This window comes from Odocoileus virginianus, chromosome 21 (genome assembly GCF_023699985.2).
Source record: "Odocoileus virginianus isolate 20LAN1187 ecotype Illinois chromosome 21, Ovbor_1.2, whole genome shotgun sequence".
In the NCBI taxonomy this organism is placed as follows: domain Eukaryota; kingdom Metazoa; phylum Chordata; class Mammalia; order Artiodactyla; family Cervidae; genus Odocoileus; species Odocoileus virginianus.
This window is the reverse complement of record NC_069694.1, coordinates 10,442,459-10,460,219: the sequence shown is the minus strand read 5'-3', so window position 1 is coordinate 10,460,219 and position 17,761 is coordinate 10,442,459. Positions and strand designations below refer to the sequence as shown.

The following is a 17,761-nucleotide window of genomic DNA, read 5'->3' as shown; positions in this document are numbered from 1 at the left end:
ATTTAAAAAGGTACTGCCATACATTCAACTAGCTGGTGTTTCATTTACCAAAGACATTAACAATAATGTCTAATTAAAAGAAAAATATAAAAATATTTCAAATTGTACTTATAAAATATTTACACACCTTTTGAATAGTTGACTAAAACTTGAAAAGTTCTTAAAGTAAAAATAGTTTCTTTGAGAGAGTTTGCATTTATTTGGAGGTGGAGTGGATCATCAGGCAACTTACATCAAATTTCAGAGAGCTGGCAAGCTATCAGCATTGTGGATGAACCCTGGTCCCATTTCTTGTTCTTCACCTGGTTGATTATCTTATAAATTTACATCCAATTATGGGATTGCTAACTAGCTTAATACCAGTCATAAAGTAGATATCATAAATCATTGTTAATTGGAATAAAAAAGTGAATACAATAGAATGAATAAAATGGAAACTAATGTTTCCTAGATATTGGTATTTGGAAATGTTACTAGCAAAATGTTAACCTTATGTTTTATGAAAATGATCTTGCAAGTTATATATCCATAGCTAATGCTTTGTACTTGGTAAATGCTCAATACATGACTGTACTAATGAAATGTACAAGCTTTACTAAGGGGTTTTCATCCCCAGAAACATCAGAGCAGCACCTGGATTATTTGTCTGCAGTAGGTTTAGCAATAACCTTTTTATATCCCCAAATTCTCTTTGTCTGGAACAGAAAGGCATAGCTCATGTAACTGTTTATGAATATAAACCCTTGGCATTTCATAGTTATTGCTCTATTATTCTAAAAACTGGAAAAATTAGCAACTATATTTCAGGGTCAAATTTTTTTCTATTATAATTGGTAAGTAGAAAAGCTGTTGAATTTCTATTAAGTGGCACATTTAAGCTAATGACAAATTTTAATCTGTTGCAGAAATACAATAACAATATATAAGGATATATATCTTCAGAAACCAAGCTGAGAAGTGAATTTTAATAAAAGTTGAGACCAGGTTTAGACTTCTGGTATAAAATGACATTTATATAGAACAAATGGAAGAGACTCTCCCAATTTTCTATTTAAACACCATTAACAAATGGAGGGAAAAAGTCAGCAAAAAGGCAAAATAAACAACTGAGTAGGCAGAACAACACTAATCAAAAAACATTACATGATCACCACAAACTGTTAGATAAACATTTATCAAAATCTGGAAATAATTTTCAGTAAGTGTAAAGCTGATGACTGTTCTTATCCATGCAGTCCTTCAAGAAATATTTATTAAGCACTGTCCTGCAGCAAAATGGGAAATCCCTGAGGGGTTTCAGGCCTGTAGGCTACTTACAGGACATTTTCTAATGATTGCTGATTGCAGATGAGGACAGGAGTTTGTTTTGCAGTAGTATTTTAAAATGTATATCACCAGGAATTTAGTATTCAAGTTTAATGACTTTAACTGATTGACAGGTTACCTTTTAAAATATACAGTAACTTCTGGTGTTGATCTTGTCATTTGAACAGTCAACTGATAGAAATGATTTAAATGTTTCTGGTATTTAAATTGTATTACTTGTGTAAGAACTCATTCAAAATATTTAAAAAGTGTTCGAATCCCTCTGTAGACATGAGTACAACATCTGCCAGTAAATTAGGTTTATTATCCCACTAAAATCTTAGGAAGAAGCCTCAGCTCTGATAATTTTGTAATATTATTTTAGTATCTAAGTTAAGATCTGATTTATCTGGAATGAGTACATAGCATTCTTTGGCTTTCAGTTCAGTCGCTCAGTCGTGTCCAACTCTTTGTGACCCCATGAACCGCAGCACACCAGGCCTCCCGGTCCATCACAAACTCCCGGAGTCCACCCAAACCCATGTCCATTGAGTCGGTGATGCCATCCAACCATCTCATCCTCTGTCACCCCCTTCTCCTCCTGCCCTCAGTCTTTCCCAGCATCAGGGGCTTTTCCAATGAGTCAGCTCTTTGGCTTTGTGCACACACTATTCTTCATGAGGTGAAGTAAAAGAGTTCATTATGTTTTATAAAATATCTATAATCATAATCACATCTTTATAAATTTGATAAAGCATGTCAAATATGTTATTTTTAATGTGTTCTAAACTACTAATTAGATGTCTAATTTCATTATTCAACTGGGTAATTTTATGCATTTGGAAGATTACCGATTACCATTCTATTCCATTTGCTTGTGTAATTTCACAGTTCTGTTTCACGCAAAGAAAAGAATTGGTCTGTGGTTAGAATGTGCTGTGTGTCACTTAGTCACTTAGTGGTGTCTGACTCTTTGTGACCACATGGACTGGAGCCCGCCAGCTTCCTCTGTCCATGTGGATTCTCCAGGCAAGAATATTGCAGTGGGTTGCCACGCCCTCCAGGGAATCTTCCCGACCCAGCGATTGAACCCAGGTCTCCTGCATTGCAGGTGGATTCTTTACTGTCTGAGCCAGCAGGGAAGCCCATAGTTAGAATAATGCATTAAAAAACACAAACCAGATTCCTTGGAGGCAAAAGTTAAGTTCATCTGCCAAAGAATAAATCCTCACTAAAGGATTCCTAGTCTCTTAATTAGCTAGTTGAGCAGTTGGGCAGAAAATGATTAGAAATATTAGGATCAATACAAATTTACTCAAGCATCTTGGTTACTTCCAGTAGGTTCCAAACAATTTTCAGTTAAAAAAATAAAACATAAAAATACTTTCATTGGGGGTAAGCATCTGTAGAAAGGATGTGAAGGTCCAGATTACTGCATTGGAACCAGGGCTCATTTATGAAATTTGCTTTTGTTGTAGGCAGCACTTATAGGAACAAGAGCCATGGACACTCCCCTGTGGGAGCGATCAGGAACCTGATAAAGGATCCAATGTGTAGAATGAAATCTTAGGTGAACTGTTGAACATTGTGTTGCCTTATGTTGCTAGGATTTAATAAACAAAAGGGACTCAGCAGAAATGAGCTGAAAGTGCCAGGCTTTGGTGTTTGTCCAGAGCTTTGAGTGTTGTCACCAGTCATCTCTATTTTTGGAATGGAAATGTTTATGTTTCTGGAGTGGGAAATCACTTCTTAGCCTTTCAATGCAATGGCAGCAGCATAGTGTGGGCTTGGGAGGATGAGTATGTCAACCACTGAGGTTATTGGTTATTGCAGTGCATGGATGATCTTAACAGTTGTTAGGTGGTAAATCTTTCCTCAAAAGAGGAAAGTCATTGCCTAATTGTTCTGTCTTTATCCAGGTGTGTCCCTAGATCGTGTATAACTGTTAGAAAAGGGTTGCAAGACATTTGCTGTCAGTGGAGAGGTTAAGAGTACGACTACTTTCTTATCATCATAATCCCTTGTCCATGCTCATGTATTGTTCAGTCGCTAAGTTGTGTTCTACTGTTTGTGACCACATGGACTACAGCATGTCAGGCTTCCCTGTCCTATACTATCTCCTGGAGGTTGTTCAAACTCATGTCCATTGAGAAGTGATGCCATCTAACTAATTCATGCTCTGTCAGCATTCTTCTCCTGCCCTCATCTTTCCCAGCATTGGGGAATTTTCCGTGAGTTGGTTCTTCACATCAGGCGGCCAAAGTATTGGGGTTTCAGCTTCAGCATCAGTTCAGTTCAGCTGCTTAGTAGTGTCCAACTCTTTGTGACCCCATGGACTGCAGCATGCCAGGTGTCCATCTCCATCACCAACTCCTGGAGCTTGCTCAAACTCATGTCCATCAAGTTAGTGATACCATCCAACCATCTCACCCTCTGTCATCCCCTTCTCCTCCTGCCTTCAATCCTTCCCAGCATCGGGGTCTTTTCCAAAGAGTCATTTCTTTGCATCAGGTGACCAAAGTATTGGAGCTTCAGCTTCCACATCAGTCCTTCCAATGAACACTTAGGACTGATCTCCTTTAGGATGGACTGGTTGGATCTCCTTGCAGTCCAAGGGACTCTCAAGAGTCTTCTCCAACACCACAGTTCAAAAGCATCAATTCCTCAGCAGTCAGCTTTCTTTATGGTCCAACTCTCACATCCACACATGACCACTGGAAAAACCATAGTCTTGATGAGACCGACCTTTGTTGGCAAAGTAATGTCTCTGCTTTTTAATATGCTGTCTAGGTTGGTCATAACTTTCCTTCCAAGGAGCAAGTGTCTTAATTTCCTGGCTGCAGTCAACATCTGCAGTGATTTTGGAGCAGAAGAAAATAAAGTCTGTCACTGTTTACATTGTTTCCCCACCTATTTGCCATGAATTGATGGAACCAGATGCTATGATCTTAGTGTTTTGAATGTTGAGTTTTAAGCCAGCTTTTTCACTCTCCTCTTTCACTTTCATCAAGAGGCTCTTTAGTTCCTCTTCACTTTCTGCCATAAGGGTGGTGTCATCTGCATATCTGAGGTTATTGATATTTCTCCCAGCAATCTTGATTCCAGCCTGTGCTTCATCCAGTCTGCATTCCTCATGATGTACTCTGCATATAAGTTAAATAAGCAGGGTGATAATATACAGCCTTGATGTACTTCATTCCCAATTTGGAACCAGTCTGTTGTTCCATGTCCAGTTCTGTTTCTTCTTGACCTGCATACAAATTTGTAAGGCAGCAGGTATGTTTATGTCTGGTATTCCCATCTCTTTAAGAATTTTCCGCAGTTTGTTGTGATCCACACAGTCAAAGGCTTTGGCGTAGTCAAGAACACAGATGTTTTTCTGGAACTCTAGCTTTTTCTATGATCCAACGGATGTTGGCAATTTGATCTCTGGTTTCTCTGCCTTTTCTAAATCCATGTTCTCAGTTCTCAGTTCATGTACTGTTGAAGCCTCGCTTGGAGTATTTTGAGCATTATTTGCTAGCATGTGAGGTGAGTGCAATTGTGTGGTAAGTTTGAGCATTCTTTGGCATTGCCTTTTTTTGGGATTGGAATGAAAACTGACCTTTTCCAGTCCTGTGGCCACTGCTGAGTTTTTCAAATTTGCTGGCATATTGAGTGTAGCACTTTCATAGCATCATCTTTTAGAATTTGAAATAGTTCAGCTGGAATTTCATTACTTCCACTAGCTTTGTTCATAGTGATGCTTCCTAAGGCCCACTTGACTGCACACTCCAGGATGTCTGGCTCTAGGTGAGTGATTACACCATTGTGGTTATCTGGGTCATGATGATCTTTTTTGTATAGTTCTACTGTGTATTCTTAATACCTCTTCTTAATATCTTCTGCTTCTGTTAGGTCCATACCATTCCTGTCCTTTATTGTGCCCATCTTTGCATGAAATGTTCCCTTGGTATCTCTACTTTTCTTGAAGAAATCTCTAGTCTTTCCCATTCTGTTGTTATCCTTTATTCATTTCACCCAAGAAGGCTTTCTTATCTCTTCTTACTATTCTCTGGAACTCTGCATCTGGAACTCTGGGTGTATCTTTCCCTTTCTTCCTTGACTTTCATTTCTCTTCTTTTCTCAGCTATTTTGTAAGACCTCCTCAGACAACCATTTTGCCTTCTTGGCATTTCTGCTATGTATACTAAAATCTGAGGATACCCATAGTCAGCTTTTCATCCTCACGGCTTAATATCTGTAGATTCAGCCAATTATTAATAGCATGTTAAGTCTGCAGTCCACAGTGAGCTGAGTCTGCTAATGTGGAATGTGTGATTACCAAGGGCCTACTGAATATTTATTGAAAAAATACACAAAAAAAGTGGACTGTGCAGTTCATTCCCTTGAACAATGTGGGGGATAGGGACGCTGACCTCTACCCAGCTGAAAATCTGTATATAACTTAGTTGCTCCCCCTGTCTGTGAAATCATCATGTAGTACTGTATTATTTACTGCTGAAAGTAATTCATGTATAAGTGAACCAGCACAGTTCAAACCTGTGTTGTTCAAGGGTCAACTGTATATAAGTCATCATAAAAAGCCCACAAGATTGGTTATTCCCACTTCTCAGATGAGAACATTTAGATTCTGAACTTTAATCCAATAATTCACAAAAACGTCTCAAATCTATACAGATATCTCAGTTATTAACAACTTTACATTAAACATTAGTAGCCATGCCAGAGAAGATATATACAAAATAATTTACAACATTTTCAACACAAAATTGTTCAAAATAATAACTAAGGGATGTGAAGAAGATAAATTTTAGTTACCTACAGTATTCATTTCTGTGCTGTTTTCAGATGATTAGAAATAAATTTGATGATTGTACACATAACAGGATATTGTTCACATTAAGCTAATTTTGTCTTTTGTTGAGCAAATAATATGAAAGTTTTGGTGCAGATTTTGATGAGATAATGTAAGCTTTCATCATCTCCTCAAAGTAATTATCAGAAGTGTGAGAAATGTGCAAATATTTGGATACTGCAGTCTATCCAAATTAATTTGGTGAATTTTCAAAAATATTACTTTCACAATACAGTTTGTATATTTTAGCATTAAAAATCATCAAATATAAATCCAAATTAGCAAATAATATAGTTATATGGACATCATATTTTTGCTTCAATTACTTTTGCTTAATTTTATTAACTTTAGGGCTACAGAAGTGAAAGAGTACCATCAATTTGTTTCTTCATGTCTGCATATATTCATCATTTAAGAGAGAACAATATTCATACTGACATGTTAAAAAACTAACAGTTTGAAGTATATATTGAAATTTTTTTAAAATGCAATCTATTTATTTACTTTCAAAAGATGAAGGTGGTTAATTTGAAAAAAAACAGTCACATTCAGGTGGACTTGAAAAACAATTTTAATTTTTACTCAAAATATATGAGATGTCATCATTAGCCCTTATCTTACACTTGAAAAATGGAGACAGTTGTACAGGAAGGGAAATAGAAGTTATTAGATTTTAAGCTCAAATTTCAAAAGTATTCAAATAAGGCAGGTAAAAAGAAATCCAGATACTGTTCCATTATCCAGCATAATTTTCATGTCCCCTTATTTCATAAAACATAAATATTACCATTTACTAGAAATAATAGTTTTAGTTTTTTTTTCCTAAACACCATGATTCTTGCTTTATAGCTATGAAGGCTTCCCAGCGGTGCCACCTATTTCATAAACTGACCAGCAGTTTCTCTCTTAAAAAGAAAATTCCAACCTATGTGGATTTAAAGAATAAATATCACATATCCTTGGTAAACTATTTTATCACCACCAGGTATAAGAGATCAGTATTTTGTAATGAAGAAATTCAGAGCATTTAACAGCATATTACTGCACTATGATGGGACTGAAAAAAGTACGGGCCTTTGTATACTGATAAATTCTGACAAGACACCTGAAAAACAGAGGTGGGGGTAGGAAATGGTAGGAATAAAGCTTGGCTACCTACTAGTAAAATAATTTTGATTAAAACTCACCAGACCTAATACAGTTCTAAAGAAACTGATGAAAAGTGCTACCCCTGCCAACTATAATTTAGATGGTATTGTTTGAAAAAAACAGCCAACCGAGTAGCTGCTCTTTATGTGGAATTAAAAATAGAGGGCTTTGTCATTATTTATTAGGCACAGAAAGAAGATTCCTGCTTTATTAAAAAGAAGAAAAAAAAATTAGGTTAAAAGGGAACTAGTAGCTCCCAAAAGTATAGTAATTAATCTAACTCCTACCCCCAGATGGCCATATGTTGTATAGTTTCAGTAAATTCCGACTCAGTCTTACTTCTGAAATGAATTTACAAAGTAAAACAGTAATAAAAAAACAATAAAACCCTGTGATGATGACTGTTGCCCGTACCAGAAAGACAGTAAGGAAGTCTTTATTTGTTCGCACACAGCAACAGTGCAAGCGGCATCCACGCCGGGTCCCCGATACGTGATCCCTTCAATGCAGTGTAAGTCTCCCCTCGGCAGCCACCTGCAGAGAACTGAAGTGTAGTGAATGGGTGGGTACTGCGTCTGGTTCACTGACACCACGGGAACAGTGGCCAGTGCCATTATTCATGTGTGTTGGCTGAATACTAATCTTGGGAAATACTTAGCCACTAGATTATTTTCTCAACAAGCAGTTTCTCGTGAACAAGGTCTGGTCAACAGTAAGCTAGAATGAATTTCAACCTGACCTCCTTGGCTTTTAGGACATGTGTTAATTCTTGGCCTCTTTTTTAAAACCTCAGTGTTGTTTGATAGGCAGCCACTAAAATAAATCCTCCCCCTTTCAACTCACTTTCTTTTCTTTTCCCTAAGGTTGGACCCTATGTAAACCTAAAAACGTATGATAACTTTATATACAAGGTTTCTCAAAGTGCAAAATGTGTTACATATAGTTTCATAGGCTTCATTTACACACAGCATTTTATACAATACAGTACGGTTTGCAATTTCTGTTCATAAATTTACACCACTTAGCAGACACCTACAGTTGACCCTTGATCAATGTGGATTTTGAACTGCATGGGTCCACTTATATGTGGATATTTTAAAAAAGTGAATCCTAGAGCACTACATGATCCACAATCAGTTGAACCTACAAATGCAGAGGAATTTCAGATACCGGGGCTGACTATAAATTATACACAGATTAACACACTAACCCCTGCTGCATGTTGTTCAGGGGTCAACTGTACTTCCAAAGTCTGGCCACTCAGAGTAACCCAGTGCCTTCCTACGCAAGGTTAACAGAGCCGAACTGTACAAGCTTTGTTCAGACCACGACACAGTGAATCTTACACTTATCACATATATACATACATATTAATAGTTTAAAATTGCTCTTTAAATGGTTAAGGATAGCTAGACACATCTCACCCAGCATGAAATAGTTTGGTTTAAGACACTGTACACAATATTTAAAAAAACCATGTGTAGGACAAGTCATTTTATCTCCTTCTGCACCACCTGCTCAGCCTGCACCTCTTTGGGAACAGTTCTTGATCGCTGGAGAACCACGCTAAGCTCTTCGATGACTTTTGGTGGTAACTTATTATTGCAGTCCAAAGTATCTTTGCCATTCCTGTCCTCGGTCTTCTTCAGTGTCTTTAGGCCTTTATAGCCTTTCTGTCGCCCTGGAAAGACCTCAGCCTCTGTGTCCTCCAGACAGTTGAAACTCCGGTGTTTTCTGGTTCGATTTCGAAGCTTCTCGTCCTTCTGCTCCAGGCACTGGGCCACGATGGAGGCTTTCTCCTTTAAGGTGCCGTCCCCACCTTGGTCACGCTTGGCCCCGAGCCGCAGCCTTTCGAGTTCTGCTTTTGCACTCTTGAAATAAAAGAAAACATCTCAGAGGGAAGCAAGATCTGGCCTACTCTGCCTAAATACATGGCACGTAAAAGTTGATGCTTCTTTTATTAGAGTTTATTTCTATGACTTTTGGCACTAGCAGCAGGTCTGAATTTATAGATGGATCTCAGAGCTACAAAACCAACTGAAATGGAGATCACGGAAATTCATTTTAACAAGCATTTAACATACCACTTCAAAGATGTCTTTCAAGCTAGTTATTCAAATTGACTCCCATTTTAAGCTTGCCTCTTTCAATTCACTGCTGCTTGGATGTGTTACATGTTCATGCATCTGTAATTCCTACAGTGTTGTACCCAAAGTACAGAGGAAAACGGGGGTCTCTGTGGCCATTAAGTCCAGGAAATACACTTTGTAATAGATCCCTCTTTGAGATTCACAATACATATTAAAGAAGCTGAGAAATACTTTATAAGAAAAACCTGTTCAACTTTTCTGTTTTTTTTTTTTCTCCTCCAAAAATATTTGACTAGTGCAATCTTTCCCCCATATAATGCCTATTAGAATCCTACAGATATTTGTGAAAACACTGAAAGGAATATATAGTTATGTATTAAAACCCACTTTTGTATCAGTGGCTTAGAGTACACCCTGTCAACTGTGTCTGCAAGCACCAGAAATCCCATGAGACAACCTGCATTGGGACAGGGGTGTGCTTTCATAACCAGTATCCATGGCATCTTGTGACTGGGCAAGTACTGTCATCTAGAACTCTCCTCAGATTCTCAAAGGGGCTTACACCCTAACCAAACGTGAGATAAAAGAATGAACAACAGAGAAGTAAGCATCTCGTGGGTACAGAGCCATGGGAAAGGCTACCCAAAAAACTGAGTTGGGGCAAGTGGGAAGGCATAAATCATTTTACTTTTCACAAGCAAGAGTTCAAGGAATTTCTTCAAAATTCCCTCATAAAAACTGCAAAGCACAGAAAGAAGAAATCCAAGGAAAAATTTTTATTGTATTATAAATGAGAGAAAGATGAAAATGGTGATGTAACATGAAGAATGGGACTGTTTTGCAGATGGCAAGTAGAAGTATGTGTGCTTACTCATTCTTATGGAAACGCCAAAAAGCTAACTGAACAACCATTGACAAAAAAACACACACACTCTGGAACCTTTAAAAGATACCTACAAAAAATAAAATAAAATAAAATATACCTACATCCAAAGACAAAAAGCCACAACGAGATGGTAGGAAGAGTATAATCATGATAAAATCAAATCTCATATCTACTGGGTGGGTGATCCACAAACTAGAAAATAACTATACCGCAGAAGTTCTCCCACAGGAGTAAAAGTCCTGAGCTTCACATGAGGCTTTCCAACCAGGGGGTCTGGCAATGGGAAGAGGAGCCCCCAAAGAATCTAGCTTGGAAGGCAACATGTTCTTGGATTGGAAGAATCAATATTGTTAAAATGACTATACTACCCAAAGCACTGTTATACTTAGATAACCTGTATAGCACAGGGAACTCTGGTCAATATTCTCTAATAACCTAAGTGCGAAAATAATTCGAGAAAGGATAGATACATATGTATGTATAGCTGAATCACTTTGCTGTAGACCTGAAACACAATATTGTGAATCAACTATACTCCAACATAAAATAAAAAAATACTACTTTGAATAAAATGGAACTAAGTAGCAATAAGCAGTGTTTTGACTAAGGATGTCCAATGTAATGTTCAAAGGGCAACACCTCACCTCTTAATTTTTCTCCGTAGTGCTCTTTCTAATATTCTAGTAAGATATTCATACCTCTTGTGATTATCTGAATGCTGCTGGAAACTCAATACACTGCAAGGAGGGTTTTGTTTTTAGCTTTTGTTTGATTTGTTCACTGATAAGTGAACTTATCACCGTGCCTGCAGATGGGAAATTACCAATAAATGTTTTCTGAATAAGGGATGAAGAAAGGTTAAAAAAATTCAAATGTGTAATGTTTTATCATATTCTGTTTTATCTTCCTAAAGTCCAGCAGATTGGGACATAATTTTACAATTTGGAATTTTCTGATAAGCTCATGATTATACATCTCAGAGAAATACTTCTACTCTAAACCTGAGAAGAAGAAATAGTTGTTTAGTATCTACCTTAATTCCAAAGTTTCATTAGAATACGTTAGAATGGCTGAACAGCCATGTGAATGTTAATTAATGAATTGTGCATGTAAACTGCTTAAAATGGAAAATGTATTTTATCACAGTACAAAAAGAAAAATGAGAGAGGATTAATAAACATGATGGCTATTTAAACATAGGGATGTGACGGGGAGTTTATAAATCAATATGAATCTTATTAAAAGTTTCACTTGGTATCTACTACTCAGGAAAATCAAGGATCAATATAGAGTGTTTTATATATCATAATGGCAGTTCTCTCTTCAACTATTGGCAGAGAGACATGGGGATTCTGATGTAGTATTTAGAGGCCAATTATGGGCTTCTCGGGTGCTGCTAGTGGTGAAGAACCCACTTGCAAATGCAGGAGACATAAGAGATATGGGTTCGATCCCTGGGTAGGGAAAATCCCCTGGAGGAGGGCATGGCAACCCACTCCAGTATTCTTGCGGGGAGAATCCCCATGGACAGAGGAGCCTGGCGGGCTACAGTCCATAGACTCGCATAGTCGGAAACGACTGAAGTGACTTAGCACGCACTAGTCATCTAGTCTCTTCAATACAGTCATCCTGTTTTGCATCAATTTTACTTTTATACTTTCCCTTATACTACTATAGATGACAAGAGTGAACATTGACATTCTAGGAATCGGTGAACTAAGATCGACTGGAATGGGTAAATTTAACTCAGATGACCATTATATCTACTACTGTGGGCAGGAATCCCTTAGAAGAAATGGAGTAGCCATCATAGTCAACAAAAGAGTCTGAAATGCAGTACTTGGATGCAATCTCAAAAACAACAAAATGATCTCCTTTTATTTTGAAGGCAAACCATTCAATATCATGGTAATCCAAGTCTATGCCCTGATCTAACGCTGAAGAAGCTGAACTGTTCTATGAAGATGTACAAGACCTTCTAGAACTAACACCCAAAAAAGATGTCCTTTTCATTATAGAGGGCTGGAATGCAAAAGTAGGAAGTCAAGAAACACCTGGAGTAACAGGCAAATTTGGCCTTTAGTACGGAATGAAGCAGGGAAAAGGCTAATAGAGTTTTGCCAAGAGAACACACTGGTCATAGCAAACACCCTCTTCCAACAACACAAGAGAAGACTCTGCACATGGACATCAACAGACGGTCAACACCAAAATCAGTTTGATTATATTCTTTGCAGCCAAAGATGGAGAACTTCTATAGAGTCAAGACCGGGAGCTGACTGTGGCTCAGATCATGAACTCCTTGTTGCCAAATTCAGACTGAAATCGAAGAAAGTGGAGAAAACCACTAGACCATTCAGGTATGCCCTAAATCAAATCCCTTATGACTATACAGTGGAAGTGAGAAATATATTTAAGGGATGGATCTGATAGAGTACCTGATGAACTGTGGATGGAGGTTCGTGAAATTGTACAGGAGACAGGAATCAAGACCATCCCCCAAGAAAAAGAAATGCAAAAAAGCAAAATGGCTGTCTGAGGAGAACTTACAAATAGCTGTGAAAAGAAGGGAAGCAAAAAGCAAAGGAGAAAGAAAAGCAAAGGAAAGATATTCTCATTTGAATGCAGAGTTCCAAAGAACAGGAAGGAAAGATAAGAAAGCCTTCCTCGGTGATCAATGCAAAGAAATAGAGGAAAACAATAGAATGGGTAAGACTAGAGATCTCTTTGAGAAAATTAGAGATACCAAGGGAACATTTCATGCAAAGATGGGCTCAATAAAGGGCAGGAATGGTAGGGACCTAACAGAAGCAGAAGATATTAAGATGAGGTGGCAAGAATACACAGAAGAACTGTACAAAAAAGATCTTCATGACCCAGATAATCACAATGGTGTGATCACATAGAGCCAGACATCCTGGCAAGTGGGCCTTAGAAAGCATCACTATGAACAAAGCTAGTGGAGGTGATGGAATACCAGTTGAGCTATTTCAAATCCTGAAAGATGATGCTGTGAAAGTGCTGCACTCAGCAAATTTGGAAAACTCAGCAGTGGCCACAGGACTAGAAAAGGTCAGTTTTCATTCCAATGCCAAAGAGAGGCAAAGCCAAAGAATGCTCAAACTACCACACAATTGCACTCATCTCACACGCTAGTAAAGTAATGCTCAAAATTCTCCAAGCCAGGCTTCAGCAATACGTGAACTGCGAACTTCCAGATGTTCAAGCTGGATTTAGAAAAGGCAGAGGAACCAGAGATCAAATTGCCAACATCTGCTGGATCATCGAAAAAGCAAGAGTTCCAGAAAAACATCTATTTCTGCTTTATTGACTATGTCAAAGGCTTTGTGTGGATCATAATAAACTGTGGAAAATTCTGAAAGAGATGGGTATACCAGACCACCTGACCTGTCTCTTGAGAAACCTGTATGCAGGTCAGGAAGCAGCAGTTAGAACTAGACATGGAACAACAGACTGGTTCCAAATAGGGAAAGGAGTACATCAAGGCTGTATATTGTCACCCTGCTTATTTAACTTATATGCAGAGTACATCATGAGAAATGCTGGGCTGGAAGAAGCACAAGCTAGAATCAAGATTGCCAGGAGAAATATCAATAATTTCAGATATGCAGATGACACCACCCTTATGGAAGAAAGTGAAGAAGAACCAAAGAGCCTCTTGATGAAAGTGAAAGAGGAGAGTGAAGAAGTTGTCTTAAAGCTCAGCATTCAGAAAACTAAGATCATGGCATCCAGTCCCATCACTTCATGGCAAATAGATGGAGAAATAGTGGATGACTTTATTTTTGGGGGCTCCAAAATCACTGCAGATGGTGATTGCAGCCATGAAATTAAAAGATGCTTGCTCCTTGGAAAGTTATGACCAACCGGCATATTAAAAAGCAGAGACATTACTTTGTCAACAAAGGTCCATCCAGTCAAGGCTATGGTTTTCCCAGGAGTCATGTATGGATGTGAGAGTTGGACTGTGAAGAAAGCTGAACACCAAAAAAATTGATGCTTTTGAACTGCGGTGTTGGAGAAGACTCTTGAGAGTCCCTTGGACTGCAAGGAGATCCAACCAGTCCATCCTAAAGGAGATCAGTTCTGGGTGTTCATTGGAAGGACTGATGTTGAAGCTGAAACTCCCAACACTTTGGCCACCTGATGCGAAGAGCTGACTCATTGGAAAAGGCCCGGATGCTGGGAAGGATTGGGGGCAGGAGGAGAAGGGGATGACAGAAGATGAGATTGTTGTATGGCATCACTGACTCAATGGACATGGGTTTGGGTGGACTCCAGGAGTTGGTGATGGGCATGGAGACCGGGCATGCTGCGGTTCATGGGGTCACAAAGAGTTGGACACAACTGAGCAACTGAACTGAACTATATTACCTTATTGAAATTTCCATTGTGCTATTTATCAGGTACCTCATTTCTGTGACTAACTTCTTTACTGCTCAATATCTCTTGACTATTTCCTGTTGGTATAACTGAAGTCCATCTCATTCTTGAGCATACCAATTTAGCGCACACACATTCATTAATACATATAATGTTAAAATTTCAAGTAAAACTATGATATTAAAGTAAATAACATAACCTTATATGAAGGTGGGGAGGGGTGGTAAAGTGAATTGATAAAAATCAAGAGAATGTGAAAGTGAGTGCTTTGTATGATGATATGGTATGTGGAGTGCCATGTGTGTTGTGGGGAAAGCCAAGGGCATTGATACCGTGGGGAAAAAAGGCATCCTTTATGTGCTTCACTGTCCTTAAGGTATTAATAATTCAAAAAGAAAGACTGATAAACTATGAAATTAGGAAAGCAAGAGGTGGCTTGGTCCAGAGGATGCCAGTTTGTGTCAGAGAAAACTGTTTGAATGGAAATGAGGATCTGAAATGGAGTTCATCTCCCAGCAGAGAGAATACTACCCTATGAAGTAAGGGCTTTTTATCATCCCTAGGAGCTTACAGATAAAAGCTGATCCAATGTAGACAAGTTAAGAAGGTACCCAATAAGAAGTAGGAGGGCCATCGGTATCATTCAGCTTGTGTGTTCTTAAGCACTGTTCGCTTCTTCATGTATGATTTGTCAACAACCTACTTCGTCTAACTCACTACTAATTTACTCAATTAATTTTAGAAGTTACTGCCTCCGGGAAGCCTTCCTTGCTTGGAGGAGGTATTCTCATACAACTTTTAAATGAACCTCTTGAAAGCAAGACAGCTCATGAAATGGGAAGTCACCAAATGCACCAATCTGTCAACAATTTAAGAAGCAATTTTCTTGACTATATCCATTGACTGACTTTAGACTGTATTAAGCTAGCTAGTAATATTGTCATTTATTAATATACTACATAGTTACATAAGCTCAATAAAAAATACTTTATTTGGTTCATGTGAAAACTTGCAATTTTTATTTTTCTTCTTTTAAACTTTAATGGTTTTCAGTGAAAAACATTACCAAATAAAACATTACCAATTAAAAATTATTTATCACTGAAAAACATCAAACATTTAAAATTTTTCTTTGTCAAATTTGTTGAATTCCCATACTTACGAAAAAGCTTGCTTTAGTTTACTAACAAATTTTCTGGAAGTTAATATTTCATAAAATTGTTTTCAAAACCTTTGAAATCAATTTGGTTATAGCTTTTGTTCATCAGTTTTTTGATCTCAAGAATGTTAAAAAAAATTGCCTCTGAAATTCTGGATTTGAGGTTAAGTAACAAACAACTGTATATTCAATCATCTCAATTCTATACTGGATACTGGTTAACATACTTTGATCCTAAAATGTACTTTTGCTTTGCTCCATAATTGATCCTGAGGCAATGTCAGGAGAAGCTAGGGTCACAGCAGGGCATATCTATTCCCTACATTTCTATGTCCCCTAACCTGACTCTTAAAATGAAGATTCTAGATTATTTGAGGAATCCACAGTTCTGCAAAGCAGTTTATTAGGAAGAAAAACCTTTAAGTGCAGAATGGCAGAAGGGACAAGCTCCTGAGTTCTTGCTGTCTTATTCTTCCCTTTGATTACATCAGCACAGAAGGCAACAAAGTAAATAAACCATTATTTTCAAAGCTTTTGTCTTTTAGAGAAAAGGGATAGTACAGTGGGATAAATGTTTAAGGAAAGAAAGTGATGGAAAAACGCTTTTGTCTCTCAAAAGTTATTCCTGTTATAACTGAAACTAACACAACTTTGTAAATCAGCTATATTGCAATAAAACTTAAAAAATTCTTTGGAAGGCAAGAAACTCACACAGCTTAATGCCAAATCTGGGCTCTAAGAAGAAACAACAATGTCTTTTGCGTGCTTTTCTTTTTGTTTTGAAGGACTCTTTTAATGCACTGAAATGCACATTAGCTGCAAATTGTCTAATGAGTTTTGAGATGTACGGCCTGTGTCTTTGTCTGAATCAAGACCAATGCTACTTATGTTCACCCTGCCCCTCAAAGTGAGAAGGAAAACATAGTTTTCATGAAAGATGCTAAATCTTTATTGATGCTCAAGGGTCATTCTGCCATTTCTGAAATTAACTGAGCTACCCCATGGGTTCCCAGACCACTGGAATTTGATTGTGTTACTGCTAAGTCTTGTTACCATGGCTCCCGACATATTCTGCTCTGGGCTCATTGTAAGGAGGTTACAAGTGTACTTGTAAGGCTAATTTGAGACTGATTTTTTTACCACCAGAAACTTCTATATACATATTTAACATTCTTGGCCACTTTAGGGATAAAAAAAGCCAAGTGGTATCATGCATATTTAATTGAGTGATCAATAACATTATTAAAATTACTTTAAGTTAGCAAAATATAAAACCTCAAAGAGTGGCATAGGATTATTCATACAGTTTCTTGATGGATGTGATTTTTACAGTTTCAGTATTTTTACTGCACTCTTCCAAGTGATTATTCCTGTGCTCTTGAAACCAATGAGGTAACTGATGCCTTTAACCACATTAAGACATAAGAAGACACATGTTATCATGATTGATGTAAAAACAAACATCCTAACCTTACCTCAATCTCTCTCCGGGCTTGTGTTGCATTTCTGTCATGCTGGATGGGAATCAGAGGCAAACCTCCAATTTTGGGATTTTTGGTTATAGAACGTTTTCGTTCCTTTCCAGCTGGTGGCCATATATCATTTTCATGCTGTGGAAACACAATTTCTTGCTGTGGGTATGTGACTTTATTATGTGGTCCACCAAGTTTATAGTCACTGGGCTCCTTTCCCATCTATCCAAGTCAGGTGATCTGCTTTTCACGAGAAGGTTGTTTGTAATTATGATGTTGATTCTCATGGTAGCACCGCTTGAGGATGTAAAACTCTTAAGTGAACTGAGCTTTGAGGTCTCAGTTCAATTTCTAAGCTTCAGAAATATGCCTTCTGTACTACTTATCAAACCAAAAGGGGGGAAATATTTACAGAAACCAGTAAATCTCTTTGTAGAA

At 37.8% G+C, this 17,761-nt stretch overlaps 1 protein-coding gene across 3 annotated transcripts in view; it reads right to left on the bottom strand.

Annotated features, from left to right (window-relative positions):
* Positions 1-6,716: 6,716 nt before the first annotated feature.
* Positions 6,717-17,761, bottom strand: part of ARAP2 (ArfGAP with RhoGAP domain, ankyrin repeat and PH domain 2) — a 184,137-nt gene continuing 173,092 nt past the window's right edge. For 2 of the 3 annotated variants that reach the window (XM_070452058.1, XM_070452059.1), the window contains 2 exons: positions 17,327-17,461; positions 6,717-9,183 (listed from right to left, as the gene is read on the bottom strand). In XM_070452058.1, coding sequence (XP_070308159.1) covers positions 8,803-9,183; positions 17,327-17,461 — 516 coding nt within the window. In that variant the 3' untranslated portion in view covers positions 6,717-8,802. The remainder of the gene's footprint in view (positions 9,184-17,326; positions 17,462-17,761) is intronic. The other variant, XM_070452060.1, reaches the window with a different exon arrangement.